We start from the raw sequence: 14,929 nt of genomic DNA, 5'->3' as shown, positions 1-14,929 counted from the left end.
GAGAAGAAAGGCCAAACCCTGCATATCGAGCAGTAGAAGTTTAGGTCAAGCTGATGGGCAGGTTACGGCACCAACTGCACTGTACCTAACTAGGGACTATGATGACTTCTTCAGAGATGAACAAAAAAGCCGCACATACACAACATTTTTTAAGTACTGAGACTCCCTACATTGAAGCTCAGCAACGTTGTATGAAAAGGGACCAAAAGTAAGTATGCAGACACATAACTGGGACAGCTTTATAACTTCACAGATGCAGGCCTCCAGGCAATGGCATCACCGCTGAGCCCACCAGAGGGACGAGAACGCCCAGGCCCAGTGCCGTGGGGATCCATCCATCAATGAGCCCCTGCAGAACAACAACCAGAAGTTGGGGTTTCCTTGGAGAGCAGTTGTTAGAGGCAGACCCTGTGTGCACGGCCTGGTCCCATCCTGTTCCTATGATCAGCTGCAGAGCAGACGGCGATGACCCACAAACTTCCACCCAGCCCTTCTCCCGGCCCAGCTTCGTCTCGCTCAACGAAACCGCTTGCGGATCACAATCACACCCAAGCACCTACGGACAAACGGTGGGGGTAGGAGGGGGCTGTGCGCGAGGTGCACTGGGAGGAATGGAAGCCAGGTGTCCCTGCACATTAGAACAGGCCACCAATGAACCACCACGTAAAGGAGTGGAAAACAAAGTGGGACCTGCAGACTTACCAGCCAGCCTTATCTTCAATCACGTCAGATAAAAGCAAACAAATGAACAAAAACTCAGCAATTCTCAACCCCCAGAAAGGAGTGGTGGATAAGGACGAAGGGCGATAAGACGGTTTCCCTGGTATAGAAAAAAGCACCGGTCACTCTTCAGGAAGTGGAGTCTGGATGGTTCACTTTCCTATCAGCAGACACGGATAAAATGCAGGACCTTTCAGAAATTCCGGAGACATTCCTGGAAGCCTTAAGAGCACAGTAGTATACCACTCGTATCAGCACCTAAACCCTAACATTCTTCCAGTGCCAACAAGCCTGTTCTTTGAACATGAGTTCAGACGCCCTTTCAACAGAAGTGCCTCGCCCGCAGCTGTCAGAGAAATCGTTTGGTTCTGTGTTTGACACTCTTTCATTGCACCCCACAAACGAGACGCCTTCCTAGAGTTCGCTACACAGGGCAAACGTAAAATGGAAGAGCGGTTACGACGACGGGTCAGGTTCCAACCTGAACTCAGCCTACGCCGCCTCAGCAGTCGTTAGTCCACAAGAGACAGTAAAAATTCTCAAGGTTTGCCTGAAGGGCGCAATTTCACTCAGCCCTGAAGATCCCCCTAGCCCCAGGATCCACCCAACATGTCCCACCCACTACTTCATGGAAGCAAACACTACCTCCACCATTTTCTGGTGACTTTAAATCTTTACCCAAATAAATTACCCTTCCTGGAGCAGCCTCCATTCCTGTCTACTGCTTTTATTCGGGACCTAAGAATATTTTCCAGGCTGACATTAAGCCACGCTTCTCCAAGTGTACAGCCACACTTGAAAATATTTCAACTGAACTCTTTCACTGTGTTGATGTCCCCTCCTTGCGTTTCTGTGCAGAAACATTTAACTATCTACCCTAAAGGATAACAACGGGGGAATGTATGGATGTGCTTTATACAATTGATGTATGTATATGTATGGATTGTGGTAAGAGTTGTATGAGTCCCTAATAAAATGTAAAAGAAGAAAAGAGAAAAAAATGATTAGGGCAAAGACTGTACAGATGTGCTTTATACAATTGATGTATGTATATATATGAACTGTGAAAAGAATTGTATGAGCCCCAATAAATTGTTAAAATTAAAAAAAAAAAAAAGGATAACAACGGGTTTTCATGGAAATGTCTCAGAACCAAACACCCTGTGTCGCTAGAAGGCTTCGGGCTTGAAGGCTAAAGGCCATGGTCTTGGGGGCACCTAGTCAACTGGCACAACACGTGTCTTGTGTTAAATGCCAAGAACCCAACAGGAAGTCCCAGTGAGAGTGAGCGGGAACACACAGAACCAAATTCCACTTTAGAAAGAGACCAGACTTGCTGTCTGCCCAGGCGGGAGGAGCCTTAGGACATTGCTTCCACACACCCTTGTAACCTGACATGGAAGCCATGTCCGGAGACCACCTTTCAGCGCAGTAAGAGATTGGCCTATAAAGTCAATCACACCCACCAAGTATGTGGTCCTTAAAACAATCAACTATGAGAGAACAAAGGGACAACCTTTGCCCCGAAGCAGAGATGAGAAAGTAGGGAGGGGCAGGGAAACAGAAAAATGGAAACAGGGAGTCAGAATGGAAATGAGAGGGCACTGGCCCGCTGCAGGATCAGGATGGCAGCTACTGTCAGGGACCCTGCTGCATATGAACTACTGAATGGAAACCGAATTTGCAATGTAAACTTCCACCTAAACACAATGCACAATGCCAACAAAAGGGCCTTGGGCATATACTGCAACCCACACACCACAGAGCACAATGCCCACATCTAGGGAGGCTTCTTACCAGCTAATTCAATTGCATCAGGCCTTAGACCTCGGCTTACAATCACAATCCATCCAATAAGCTCATAGTGGGTTGAGGTCTTCATTTAATTGGAAATGCTGTACCAAGTTCCATTCACTTCTCAAAGAAAGCCACACAGCCCAAGCTTCAGACTCATTTCTCAAAGGAACCACGAGAGGGTGGCCGGATACAGAGGGCATCTTTACGAGAGAAGTCAACTGGGGGATAGTCCACTTTCTTTTTTCTGCGGCCTCATACATAAGCTTCTAGAAGGATTCTTGTATATGGCTTCACATCAACCCCAGCCCACAGAGACTCCGTATCTGTCAGACCAGGAACCAGAGTGGGGTTCTACTGGGTTGCCGATGGCTTTGGGAAGCGGGTCTTCAGACCTTTCTTCTGAGGCACCTCTGGGTGGGCTCACCCACCTTTCTGGTGAGCAACTTGAGCAAGTGAACCATTTGTACCTCCCTCCCAGGGACGAGGGCATGTAATTTTCATTCCAGAAATCAAACCGCAAGCTATAGAGGACCAAAACACATGCCAAGTAGGAGCTATCTTACACACCTCATTAATCCACAGCGAAAACATTGGCCATTTTGCCACTTCAAACCGTGTTGCATCAGCCCAAATCCTTCAAGGTGTGGAGAGCAGAGGTAACCACTCTTGGGCACTCCCCACTGGCCACCGGCTGCAGAGCTGACCTGAAGGCTGCTCTGACTGCACTCAGTCAGCAGACACTTCAAATCCATTCACGTCTCAATGAAAACCAGCTAGCTCACTTACTGATTCGTTCACCCAACACAATATTTGTCCACCCCTATTATGTAATGTCGAGATAGCCAGATGGACAGTTAGTCTCTGAAACCCATGGGGGCAGCTCTGCCCTGTCCTGTTGGGTAGCAACAAGGAGACACCGGCTCCATCAACAGCAGGGAAGGGTGTGGGGCTTTATCTGTACTGTGGGGTACAAGGGATGCAGTGGATTGATTACACACAGGCCTGGCAGCTGCAAGCAAGACAAGCAGTTTGAACCCAGCAGTCCCTCTGAGGAAGAACAATGAGGCTCTCCACTCACGTAAAGATTTACAGTCTTTGAAAGGGGGCAGTCCTCCTTTGTTCCAGAGGATTGCGATGAGTCAGGATGATCAATGGCAGTGGGTGGGGTATCCTGTAAAGCCAGCTACTGCTGATAGAGCCAAAATAACTAAGAGAAAAGACTAAGCTTTTTTTTTTTCTGCCAAGGGTTATTTGGATATTTATAACATCATTTGAAGGCCATCGTGGTCAAACATTTAATTAACTCCCCAATAATGTGATGGCTGTCATTGTTTGTCCTTGGTGAGGTAGGTATTGGTAGCTGGTGCCGATGATTCCCAAGGCCTCATACAGCCTTAGTCGATACACTTATGTGTGCTCTTATTTTTGAAACGCTATCATTCCAAACATCACAAAAGTCTATATATCCCTATATATTATTTTTAACTATAAAGGATTGAAAAGCTCTTTAATTCATTGTTGTTGTTTTTTAATGTGAGGCATGCAAAGAAATACAAATGTTGAAAGTCTGACGGAATTTTCCCACTACAGACACACCTGTGTCACCTCCACCCAAGCCGAGGCGTAGATCACACACTCTGAAAGATGAAAGGCGGCGGAGGGAAGAGCGGTGGTTAATCGCATCTCTGAGCAGGAGGGCAAGTTCCTCTGCCCAACCGAGGGGCCGGACGGGGCCTACGCAGATACCAGCGAGAATACCATCATCCAGCAGCAGCAACGCTGTGTCCATACACGCTGCTCAAAGAGCCCTCGTGGCCCTGTAGAGAAAATCCTGAACTGCCAACCGAGAGGTCCCTGATTCAAACCCTGAAGCTGCTTCACAGAAGAAATAGGCGGCTGTCTGCTCCCATAAAAATGGACAGTCTTAGAAACCCAAAGGAGCAGTCTACTCAGCTCCATAGGGTCGCTATGAGTCAGAAATGACAGGATGCCTTGGGCCATAATCTGCTCAAAGCCAAATTAATACACACACACACACACATATGTAGTATTCCATGAAAGTAGGCTGACTCTGGGTTCATAATTTCCACTAATTTTCCAAACAAAAAAAAAATACCAAACATCAAAATGAGAGAATAAAACTTCACAGTCCCCTTCAATATAACAAAGCAATCACACAGCTGAAAACAGAGTTAACCACCACCACCCCCTCAAAAAAAAGGAGGGGGGAAGGGTGTGAGTGGAAGAGATATGCTAAAGTTTAAAGAGAAATCATGTAAATTCCCTATTCACCCCCCAGCCTCACCACAAAGTTCTCCTCCCTCCAGAGACTAAGAACACCATTGTCTAAGAAAGAGGCAGGTCTGTTTTACTTTATTTCATGAATATGTAGCCTCCGTGGGCACCAGGGTGGCTGCGCCTCGTTATTTTAGGCTGTCCCCTGGGCAGCGCCCATGGAAAGAAACGCAGATGAACTTACTTAGGGTCACCACTGTCGGGCACAGTTCTCTAAATGAGTTTTCTAGTATTTTCTACTGTCATTTTTAGGCCCAAATAAGCAAGCATCTAACTGTGTCCTTTTACAAGACATGAGGTGTTTGCACAACTCTGCAAGACTTACAAGTCCTGAAGCAAGCAAGGTAACCAGAAGCAACCCACAACCTGCTTGAAATCTTATCCTTTGAAAAGGACAATTTAAGACAAGACACAAATTAATCCCTTATTGAAGAAATAAATAAATAAAGATCCTCTCAGGAATTTGGGGCAGTAAAAACAAATAGCTCTGTCTAAGCTTTTGACACTTTTCCCTGAAACCCAAACAGAACAACCGCCGAGCTGTCAATTTGGTTCGGCTGAAAACAAGGACCACAGAGAGAGACATCTGTTGGCTCCGGACAAACATGTGCTCCTGTCCCTCTCCCCGACGGGTTTCCTGTGGGAGCACTGGTGCTCTCAGCTGCCCCCAGTGACGGTCCCTCACTGGGCGGGGCAGCGGGCACCCCACATAAGGAATTCAAGGCAGCAGAAACGATGCTACACACCATAGGCTCCCTAACTTATTTGGCCTACCACCTCCTTTGCAGAAAAAGAAAATTACTCAGCATCCCCTGGCAATGAAAAGCTTTTGTGCTGTTGCCCGTAATCCAGGATAACTGGGTGTCCGTATTTTCAGCTCCCACCCCCCAAGTCACCCCAGTTTGGGAAATACTGCTATCCACTCCCTTAACTCCAAGCCCACTGCCATCGGGCAGATTTCCCACTCAAAGTGGCCCTTTGGACAGGGCAGAATTGCCCACTATGAGTTTGCCAGACGGTAAATCCTTACAGGAGTAGAAAGTCTCGCCTTTCTCCTGCAGAGCGGCTAGGAGTTTCAAACTGCTGACCTTCTGGTTAGCAGCCCAACGAGTAACCCCCTATGCCACCAGGGCTCCCCTGTATGTATACAGTAAGCAAATAAAATGCTTTATTATAACCTTTCCCTCGCAACAGCTTACTAGTCCCTGTAAGAGTCTACTTCAACAGTGGAGCTTGTAAATATGCATTTTTTAAATAAAATGTCCCTTTTTATCCATTTCTACAACATTAACATTTCAGACACATGCATTCACAGGTAAGATTCACACCTCAGCAAACAAGTTCCTCATGAAATCATATCTCCGCTGACTTCCAGTCACACAGAAGTTCAGATTCTTACCGCAGAAAAAGGCAGCCATATATGTTTCAGTTCCATCTCAGTTTTTTTTAAAGCTACAGACATAAAAATACTGCACATCCCATTTAATATTATTACCGGGCCCTATCCCTCATTACAGCTGCACTGCACAGGGTTTTCAATAGTTGATTTTTGGAAGTAGATTACCAAGCCTTTTTTCCACCTACCTTGGGGTGAACTTGAACCTCTAACCTTCTGTTAAAGGGCCAAACATGCTAACAATTTGCACTACCACAAGCCTCCCCCCAGAAGACTGCTTGCAGGTTTGAATGATCTGAAAACACATTGTTCAGCACTGGGAATATAAGACCTCTACATTCCACCCAAATGGAAAGCTAGCAAAACTTCTGTGCTTGTACCTCACCTACATACAACCTACTGCACAACACTGACCTGATGTCACCAAACTTTCTACCATGTGCCAGACAGGAACTATGTTAAAACAGCTTTGTGGGCCAGTCATATTCTATGAGAACATCTCAACACTGCCTTCTGAGAAGGCAGTCATGGGCAATGACATGAACAAGTTCGTGCGGCCAGGTCTCTCTAAAACCTTCCAGACACCGATATTTGAGTTTCCTATCATTTTCCCAAGTCATGAAATAGTCTTTTAATGTTTTCAACTATTCTTGGCTCATGAGTCACACAAAAACTAGTGGCAGTCCTGGATTTGGCTTGTGGGCCTTATTTTAATTTTCGGCCGCCATGAACCACAACTCCACAAGGTCAAGGACAGTGTCCCATGCATCTTTCGATACACCTGCAAGGGATTTGCCTGAGGTGCGTTAAACGCTGGGCTGTAAATCAGAAGGCCCAAGGTTCAACCCCATCAGCCACTATTAATCCTCAGGTGGCTGCCTGCTCCTGTCAAGATTTACAGTTCCAGAAACCCTCTGGGGCAGATCCATTCTGTCCCAAAGGGTCCCTCTGTGTCAAACCGGCACAATGGCAGTGGGGTTGGCTTGGTGGTTTAAGACTGAACATGCAATCAACAAACGTTAGAAAACCCCATAGAGCAGTCGTTCCAACACAGACAGGTAGTTCGGAGTCACAGTAAGCTCCAGGGCGAGAGGTAAACCGTATTAACCTAAAGGGAAAGGCACCCACAGCGCGGTCTGGTAAGGGCTCGAACCCACCAGCTGCTCGAGGAGAACAAACAGGCTGTCTGCTCCCACAAACACTGACAGCCTCGGAAACCCCATAGGGTTACTGTGCATGGACACTGACTCGATGGGTGGGGTTAGCTTGTAAGTCTTTAACCCTACCTTCAAAACCTATCCACAGGTGGAGATAGCCAAGGAAAGACACAGACAATACCAAGTGATAAGTGTCCAGATACAGACTGCCTGGGCGGGACAAACACCTGATGGAGGCTCGGCCATGGGAGGGCAGGGCAGGGGAAGAAAGCTGGGGAAGATTCCTGGAGGTGGTGCCACCTGGGAGAAGTGCTCCAAACCACAGCAGCAAGGTTCAGAGGGATGAGTCCAGAGGTTAATAACATCGGCTGATCAAGCACCTGGTACACCATGCCGACTAGTCTGGACTGCACCTTGAAGGCTTAAGTAACCACTGCAAATGCTTTTTTTTTTGTTTTTTTAATCTGGGAAACAATGCATTTTAGCACCACCACTCAGCATGCAGTGCGAACGTAGGACTAAAAGACCAGAGGGAGAAAAACCACCAGTTGGTTTGATGCCTCAAAGTCTATTGCAACTCGGAACAACCCCGTAAGAGAGTAGACCTGCCCCACAGCGTTTCCTAGGCGGTCATTTTTACGGGAATAGATCAGTAGGTCTTTCTTCTGTGGAACTAAAGAAAAAGTCTTTCTTCTGTGGCATCTGGAACTGCCAACCTGTAGGCGAAGCAGAACCTCTCCAGGTGAAATTCACTGGGGATTTACATTAAGGTATATGCAAACAGATGGGAGATAAGGATGTGCGGCTTTCTAGTTATATGACAGAGTTTGGGGAGATAGTACCAAGGATGGGTAGGAAAGAAGGGGTGGAGTTAGGGTTGGTCAACCAGAATTGACTGATCTCAACAGGGGTCCTACCTGCTGAGCTTGATGAATCATCTTTACTGATGATAGTCTATCAGGCTCTGAGAGGAGGCTTGAGGGGGAAAACACCCAAAACAACATTTGGAGCTGGAGTCTTCCACTGTCATGCCATTGGGAGAAAACCAGGTGCCATCAAGTCAATGCTGACTCATGGCCACTCCCCAAGTGTCAGGTAGAACTGGGCTATGTCCGCATGATCTCAAGTGGCTGATATTTTAGTTGATCACCTCAACTTTTTACCAAGTCAGTTCTGGGTGGACCTGAATGCCCAACTTCTGGGTTTGTAGCCTGGTGAGCTGGCCATCTATACCTTCCACGGACTCTGCCACGGACTCAGAGGCCACCAAGTAGCTTTGCGCTAGGTCAGGGAATGAGCAATGCACTCACTGTGGTACGTGGGCCCTGGAAATCTCCAAGTGAACATGCCTCTCAAGTCTCTAGGTCTGGATACAACTGTAGAATTTCTCAGTTTGCAGACAGTAAGGGATGCTTTGGGTGAGATCAGGCAAATTCATCTAGGGAGCATATGTGACAGGAGAAGAGATGAATTCAGGCACAGAAGGAAAAAGGAGGCGAGAAAGTAAAACTGAGAAAAACCACGGGAGGCTGGTGTCTCAGAATCACTGTGTACAACAAGCTAGACCTTCTTTGGGCGATCTGCTAGAGAAGCTACGAGCAGCAATGGGTAAGCTCTAGTCTTGTAGTCAAAGATCTATTCTGTAGGCTCTCAAGCTTACTTGGTCTACCATGCCCTTTTCAGGAAAAACAAAACAATTCAGCACCCACCTGGCAATTAAAAACTTTCATACTATAGACTATAATCCAGAATAAATTGTCTGTATTCTCCTTTGCAGCCACCCCCTGGAATATTCCAGGCCACAGCCACCACCACACCAAGTTATCACCCACTTTGGGAAACAGTGATGTGCCCACAGTGACCTCTGGCAAATCACGCCCTCAGGATCTAAATTGCACAAAACTGAATTAGTTAGTGGTAGACTCTACAGGCTAAACTGTAATGGTATTCTTGATTTTGTAATGACATTACAAGTGAGCGTGCAAATTCCTTACACTAATGCGAGTGTAAGCTTCTTTAGACCGGTCTGCGATCATTCACAACTTCCTGTCCAGGACACTGCTAGGTATTCAGTTGGTATTTTTAAAATGTTTGTGGAAAACTTGGCAGGAACATGAGAATGTATGCATGAGGGGGGAAGAAGTGCAGAGCAAATCCAAGTTCCTAAAGGGATTTACAGTTAAAACAGCCAAAGTTTATTACCCCTTACAAATCTGACCAATGACCAATTGAAGGGAGAGGTCAGATTTGCACTGTAGAACCTTAGAACCCCAACTTCTTCATTAATGGGAACCCTCCACCCCCATGCCAACCCCAAGCCTAACCCCCTGTGAATGCTTCCGAAAAATCCGAAGATGATATTAAGAGAAAACCCAGTGAATTACAGAACAGGGAAATGGCCAATAGCAACTTTATGAAACTCTCTGTTCACCAACTGCTGGCCTTTAAAGAAGAGCTCTTTCTCAAGTTGAAACCTGCAAAATGCAAACCAAGCCTTTATGAGACAAACTAAAATAGTGTCCCCTTAGGCTGCATGAATACCTTAGTGAAGTCACCAGGGTAGAGCCCAAACCTACCTTGCAAAGATAGGTTTGTTCTGGGAGAGCTACAAAGAGTTCTGTTTGCTCCAAGTTCAGTACCTGCTCACCAGACCTACCAATTTCAGATGCAATATCCTCGTTCTGATTTAGACGCGTTAAGATTGAGAAATCAGATCGAGTAAACACCAGTTTGAAAACATCATTTAATCACTATTTGTTCCTGAAATTTATGAGGCACTTGCAACTTGATCTGGTCTTTGTGTTAATTTTAGGAGTTCCATAAACTTTTATTAAATTGGCTTTATAGCAGCACTAGCTTCCTTTATCTAATTGTTTTTAGAAGGGAAAAGCTCCGTTCCTCCGCGATCGAGGCCCTCTCTGCCAAGTTTCCATCCACAATGATTACCAACTGAATAAAAAAAGACTGTTTAATAAAGCAAATACTCAGCTACAATCTTATAATAAACCATCCCACTGATACTGATAAGACATTATTATGGCTGGAAATGCAAAAGCCAGAACTTTTAAGGAGCCCCTGGAGAGCCCCCACAGAAAATGGGAGAGGAGATCCAGACGTGGAAGGCCAAACAGGAGAGACTTTTCAGGAAAGGGTGCCTGGCTGAGATTTCTCTCCAGCACAGGCAGAACGTGCAGTTGTGGCTTCCACAGGAAACTTAACTCATTCTATGCGACCAATCACTGCATCCTGGATTGCTGTACTGGGTGCTGAAGATAGGGCAGCGTTCAGAGTCAAAGCTGACTTTCCTGGCTTTTGTACAGCAAATGAGGAAAATGGCACAATGATCTAATTTGTACTTTCCACTTGTTAAAAATACAGGCCCGGCTCTCCCCACCCCACCCCCAAAAAAGATGCCAGTTAAAACAGCCGTGTGATTTTATATATGCACGTATATGCATGAAACATTTCTGGAAGGATAGCCAAGAAGTTGTCTTTTTCATATTATAACAAATGGATTCTCTTTCTTTTCTTTTTTAATCATTTTTATGGGTGTTCGTACAACTCTTATCACAGTCCATACATATGTTCATTGTGTCAAGCACCAAATGTATTATTTTTCAAATGATAAAACAAAACAAAGTGGGGGAAGGAGGATCAGTGTCAAAACATGTATGTTTTGTGACTACTTAAAAGTGCGATCTAATTTTGCTTATCTTAAAGTTTGCTGCGTTTGAAGTTCAACATCAAAAGGCGGGCTAGAAAGGGGGTGGCCAGACCTAGCCCTTTCACAATGCTCACTTCAAGTTTCACATGCTCTGTAAGGGCAGAGCACAATATGCATCACTTGTTTAAGGGTATGTGAAATTTGAACTGGATGGGAGATTTAATAGATGCACAAGCTGTCATGGTACTTGAATTCGTGGGAAATCATTAGTTAGCTAGCGCCCATGGAGTAACTGGAGTTGGGGAGGGAATGGGTGGCCAGCAAGGCACACACTGATACGTGGAGCCTTGTCTGTGAAAAGTTAAGGATCCGGGCATGTACCTACACAGTCTGGTCCTGAAAGGAGCCTTGGAGAGCAGTCTGAAGCCCAGTGCACAGACTTCCCTCCCTCCGCCCCACCCCCCTCCACCCCCATGTAATTTCCTCCAGGACATCATTTTTGATCCAAGAACAAGTACAATAAGTTCTAATCAAGTTTTTAGAAAAAAACGTACCTAAAAAGGCTGAAAGTAAATGTTTTCACAATTAAGCACCCTGCCCCCAAACAGTTTAAATCTGGTTTTTTTTTTCAATCTATGAGTTGTAAGCTCGTTGTTTTTATGAACTTCATTCAGCAAAAGCTATTACTAAAAACTGAGCGATTCCAGGGCAAAGACAAATCCAAACATGTAACATCTTTAGAGTAACGAAGTCCAGCTAAAGTCCTAACTAGGTGAACTCTTTAAGATCCCTTTTGACCTATAATCACCAGGACTGAAAGTTACAGTATCTGCCTCTCAGGAGTGGCAAACAAGCACCCGCTGATACGGCTCATTCAACCACATTATCTTTTACAGCACAGGGGCTGACAAAGAGGAATCTACCTACCTCTGGAATCACCTCAAACAACCTTTAGCTACACAGTATCTACAACACAATAGTGTGGGGCCAACCTGCTGGTCTTCACTTCAAGAGAAATTCTTGTTCAGATATTTTCAATGGAATCTCAGACATTCTGAGATATCAAGACAATGTCTTATCTTGGAAGTGTTTAGCACATCAAGACAGATGTAGCCACACTCATGCACAGACACGGGAGATGCAAACACAAAAGACTTGGATGATATTCAAAACACAACAGCGGAAAATTTCACAAAACAAAATCTACACAAAAATGGATGGATACAAAGTTCAAGTATCATTCAGAACCAGTTTTAAAATGTAACATTTCAGAGAAAATATCTAGTAAGAAGCCTCTCCTTAAGGACTTCCTGGAGTCCTAAGGTTTGAAATGTCTTCACAGAAACATCTGCACAAGACCCTCCCTTAGCGAAGCATTCCCAGTCCGCCTAGTCTCTCCAGCCTGGAAACCTGGGAGCCTTGGGGCTTCACTTTGTGAACTTACTACCATAGCATTCCATCTGCCTAACGACTCCTCTACACGGAAAATGGGATTTACTGCAGCCGTGTTGAGAAAGCTTTTCTACAAAGTATTCTGCACACGGTAATTTAACTCCACCTTTCAAAGCGCTTTTTTGTAAGTCACATTGTCTCTGGAATCTCAACGTTTATTTCAATTTAGTATGCCGGTGGAAAGGAAAAATACAAAACCATGATCAAAAGAATAATTTGTCTACAAAACGTTCCTTTCAAAAGTCTCCAAATAATGTTATTAGCCTTATAGAATTACCCTGCTTTCTCAGGAAACTGGCTTGGGGCAGTCTGCTCTTTCTGGAAGTTCGTCAGTACCCACGACCAGTAAAATCAAGTTTCCCAAAGCAGCTGGACAAATCAACACGCCAGTTTCTCACACCACCCTGTTAAGCCTAATAATGAAAATTTCCCCTTGTCTCCATATTTCAATGATTTTTTTTTAAAGAAAAGAAACTTGACCAGACCAAACACGATTTTTAAAACTTTAGGACCAGCGTGCTGGTGGGCACCTCCTCATCTGGCTGCCCTATAAGGAAGTTTTAATACAAACCCTTCTGGTCTCTCAAAGGTCACCTAATGCATGTTTCTACACTTGCTTAGCATCAAAGCAAAGGACAGCGAGGAGAGCCTTTTTGCCCTGGGACAACATTGTGCCCAGCAATTACAGTGAGTGCAGGCGCTTCCTTTTGTTTTCTCCGTGCCAGGATTAACGGTGGAAACGCTTTGTGGCCCTTAATTAAGGCTGAACCGCTCTAAAGAACAATATACTCCAAAAGTGAGTTTGGAATTTAATTACATGTAGGCAATACAGGCAGTAAAAGCATTTGCTCCCTTCAAATTCCCTTAATTTAAACCTATTCCTCTTTAGCCGCCCCCACCCACCCCGGGGAGAGAAAGACACCTAAACATTGGAAAGGCCAAGGCATTTAAGGTGGCCCTTCTTGACTCGGATCCAAGAATGCGTGGTGACGGGCCTGGGGAGAGAGAGAGAGAGGCTGGCACAGGAGTTGCTGGTTAATGCTCAGAAAAGTGGGGTCACGTGTCTGCGGGAGAAAAGGTGAAGAATCAGGGATGCCCTCAAGTTAGGGAGAACGGGGAAGTAAAGAGCTGCTAAAGGGGGCCCTCTGGGCCCTCCCGCGTTCAAAGCCAGGGTCGTTAGGGAGTGAAGCAGGGGGTGCCCGTGTGGCCCACGCTGCGGAGCCGCGGTCTAGCGCGCGGCTGTTTGAAGCTCACAGGCTGGGCTGGAGGCAGGGGGCGGCCGGGGGCTGCGCTACTGGGGAGCAGTGGTAGGGGACAGGGCTGTCACCGCTTACCCAGGTGCAACGTGAGGTTGATGGAGTTGGGGTACTGCACGCCTGCCAGCATGGTCTGGCTTTGCCACCAGGTGGTGTCGGCCTGGTTGTTGTAGTCGGTCAGGAAGGTGGCCCCGTGCTGCAGGTGGGGCTGCCCGGCGTCGCACAGGTGACAGGACTTGGTGACCCCGGTCACCCCGGTCTGCACGCAGTACTCCTCGGGCGGAGTCCCGCACGTGTTGGTGGCCACCACGGTCACGTTGAAAGCGGCGTTGACGAACTCGGGCATGCAGCGCTGCGGCTGCCCGCCCTCGTCCGCGCACTCGTCCATGGCTGCCCGGGCGCAGCCCGCCGCCGCGGCCGCCAGCACGGCCAGCACGGGCCAGAGTCGCCCCCCGGGCCGCAGCGCCGGCGTGGCCCGCTCGCTGCCCCTCATCCCGCCGCCTGCGCTCTGGGCTCGGTCTCGGGCTCCGGCAAGGGCGCGTTCCACTGGCCCGGCGGGGTCCTCGGAGGCCGCTGCGCACACAGGGGCCGGACGCGCGCGGCGGGCGGTGGCGGTGGCGGCGGCTCGCGCTGCAGAGACAGGCCGGTGGGCGCCGCGAGGACGAGGGCCGTGCAACGAGCTGACTACTGCCCTCCGCGCCGCCTCCGCGCCTCGCGCTCCCACCCGCTACACAGCCCGCACTCTGCGCCGACCCCCGACTTCCGAGCGCGTGCCCGAGCGCGCGCCCCCGCGGAGGACGGCTCAGGGGGTGGGGTCGGCAGGCTGGGGTGGGGTCTGACCGCCCGGCAAGCCCAAGCCCGGCCTCCTCCGCGAAGCTCCCGCGGCCCCGGGCGCTGCAGCCCCGCCCTCCTCTCCCCAGGGTCTGCGCGTCCGCCCCGGCGACGCGCGGCGGGGGCGGCGGCGTCTCCCGCCCGGGCCAGGGCGCGCAAGCGGCGGGGGAGGGGCCGGAGGGGCGCGCGGGGAGGGGGGGCAGGGGCGGCGAGCACTGTAGAGGGAGGGGCGGCGGGGCGGTGCATGCCGGGATGGGAAGGAGGCTTTCGGAGCGCGAGCGCCGGGCGCGGGCTGGACGCCGGGGTCCAGAGCTCCGCGTCCCCGGAAGACTCCGGCTTGGGGGCGGGGTAGAGGTGGGGA

The 14,929-nt window shown here is 48.1% G+C and overlaps 1 protein-coding gene across 1 annotated transcript in view; it reads right to left on the bottom strand.

The window, feature by feature from the left end:
• LAMC1 (laminin subunit gamma 1) overlaps window positions 1–14,598 on the bottom strand; it is a 139,289-nt gene extending 124,691 nt beyond the window's left edge. The window contains exon 1 of the mRNA XM_075528191.1: window positions 13,816–14,598. Coding sequence (XP_075384306.1) covers window positions 13,816–14,230 — 415 coding nt within the window. The 5' untranslated portion in view covers window positions 14,231–14,598. The remainder of the gene's footprint in view (window positions 1–13,815) is intronic.
• Between the last annotated feature and the right edge of the window lie 331 nt (window positions 14,599–14,929).

The sequence above is a fragment of the Tenrec ecaudatus genome, chromosome 1 (assembly GCF_050624435.1).
Source record: "Tenrec ecaudatus isolate mTenEca1 chromosome 1, mTenEca1.hap1, whole genome shotgun sequence".
NCBI lineage: Eukaryota > Metazoa > Chordata > Mammalia > Afrosoricida > Tenrecidae > Tenrec > Tenrec ecaudatus.
Note: the sequence above shows the minus strand (reverse complement) of the source record. Positions and strands in the feature narration are given on the sequence as shown.